The sequence below is a fragment of the Stegastes partitus genome, unplaced genomic scaffold (genome assembly GCF_000690725.1).
Source record: "Stegastes partitus isolate 25-593 unplaced genomic scaffold, Stegastes_partitus-1.0.2 Scaffold1578, whole genome shotgun sequence".
NCBI lineage: Eukaryota > Metazoa > Chordata > Actinopteri > Pomacentridae > Stegastes > Stegastes partitus.
In genome coordinates, this window is record NW_007579309.1 from 12,270 (window position 1) to 14,228 (window position 1,959).

General features: G+C 45.7%; 1 protein-coding gene across 1 annotated transcript in view; it reads right to left on the reverse strand.

Moving 5' to 3' along the window:
• The window catches only part of klf11a (Kruppel like factor 11a), a 7,586-nt gene extending 5,841 nt beyond the window's left edge, over positions 1–1,745 (reverse strand). The window contains exon 1 of the mRNA XM_008300705.1: positions 1,602–1,745. Within this exon, the coding sequence (XP_008298927.1) occupies positions 1,602–1,634 (33 nt within the window). The 5' untranslated portion in view covers positions 1,635–1,745. The remainder of the gene's footprint in view (positions 1–1,601) is intronic.
• Positions 1,746–1,959: the final 214 nt, after the last annotated feature.

A 1,959-nucleotide genomic window follows, 5' to 3' on the forward strand; every position in this document is an offset into this window, starting at 1 on the left:
GAGGAAGCTCCCATCAGGAAGTATAGTTGAACAAAACAAAGTCAATCTGTTGCAACAAACACACACACACAGAGCATCGTGCTCCGACGCTGTGATTTCCCACGATCACACAAACACACCACACATAATGAGATTACAGCAACAAGAAACAATGCAGAGATTTATTCACAAATTAATGCTGCTACTTAACAATCATTATTATGATCACCGGCACCTGTTTACTGTCAAACCACTCAGCCCCAGAAAGGATGTATTAATCAACCCGATGTATTATTTTCATCCCTTTTTGTCATCCTTTTTTTTTTTTGTGGTTTGATTTTTGATTGTGTTCTGCCTCCATATGTGGTCGTGTTGTTTCTTGTGCCGTCTCTTTGTTTTCAGGTGCAGCTTTCTGAGGGTGACTGATTCATTGATCTGCCGATTAGCAGAAGATCCAGTGATTCACATTACAGATTTGATCAATAGATGCTTAGTTTTGAAGCTGAAACATCAAAGATTCACACGTTGGAGCTTCTCACGTGTGAATATTTGCTCATTTTCTGAACATGTCTGCTTTTCAGACTGAACAGATGCAACATGAAATAAAACGTGAGAGGCACAATATTGAAGAGAAAAATGGAACAGATTATTTTAAAGCATCACCACACAGCATGGAGCCACTTCTCCTTACAGCTGCACAAATGTGACAATCAACTTATTCTCATATTTTTAAAAAATAAATTAAACATTTTTCTTGGTTTCAGAGGGTCAGATTAATCAGCTGCTGTTAAACTTTGATCTCTACTGTTATAACTCAAAGAAATCACTGGCTGAACTCTATTAATAGACCACATCAAGATAAATTAAACACATCCTGCTCACTCATCACAGCCAACAGGCATCCCACAACAAAAGACAAGGGCTGCAACTTCACTGTCAATCAATCTGCTGGTGATTTTATCGATTAACCGATCAATCTCTTGAGTGATAATGTTTTTTTAAATAGTAAAAATTGACGTGCACTGTTTTCTAGAGACCACGGAAAGTGCCACTTACTTCCACATATGCCATTTATGATCATATTTGACAAAGAAAAGCAGCCAGCAGTCCCACCTGAGCAGGAGGAATCAGGGGATATTTTTGTGTTTATGCTTAGGAAAAACAGACGCAATTAATCGATTGCGGAAATGATCGCTGATTATTATTTTTTTGCTCATATGAGTCATAGTCTAACAAAGACAATCCAGAAAAATGTGACTGTACTCACAAACAATAGAAATCTGCATCATCAAAACAAACAGTCAGCTGTGTCTCCAACAACATCTGTAAACTTTCCGATGCATTGCAGGGATGCAACTGTTGTTAACGCACACACACACACATGCAGGCTGCAGCGGCGCGCACACACTCACACAAAATCTGGGGACACTGAGTTCACTGTGACCTCAGATAAACCAGCCGGCAGCTCCACAGTAAAAATGAGGCGGCGAGCAGCGCTACCAGGCGGACCTGCAGCCCGGGGATCAACGGGCAGCAGCTGACCGACAGCGGCCGGAGATGTTGTGAATATTCCGGGGTAAGTTGTGGCAAACAGCCGCGAAGATGAAAGAGCCGGGACTCACCTGACAGGAGCGCTCCGACGAGAAGCTGAGCATGAGGGGAGGAAGAGGAGCTTGACAGAGTAAATACGCGGAGGCAGCGGCGGCGGCGGCGGCAGCAGCAGCGGAGAGCGGGTCGGTAACGATCTGAGCCGCTGCCAGCAGACTGGCTTCAGCTGGGAGCCAAAAAAACACAGAAACAAAACTCAGAGCCGTCTGGCGGGTGGTAACACGCAGCCAATCGCAGCCAAAGGTGTAGCGGGCCGCGGCCAATCAGAGGCGAGGCGGTGCGTGATCGGTACGTGGCCGCGACGCCATTGGCCCGGGGCGGGGTGCGTGGCTGTCGGGGGCGGGGCCGCGGAGTCAGCGGTGTCAGAGTAAA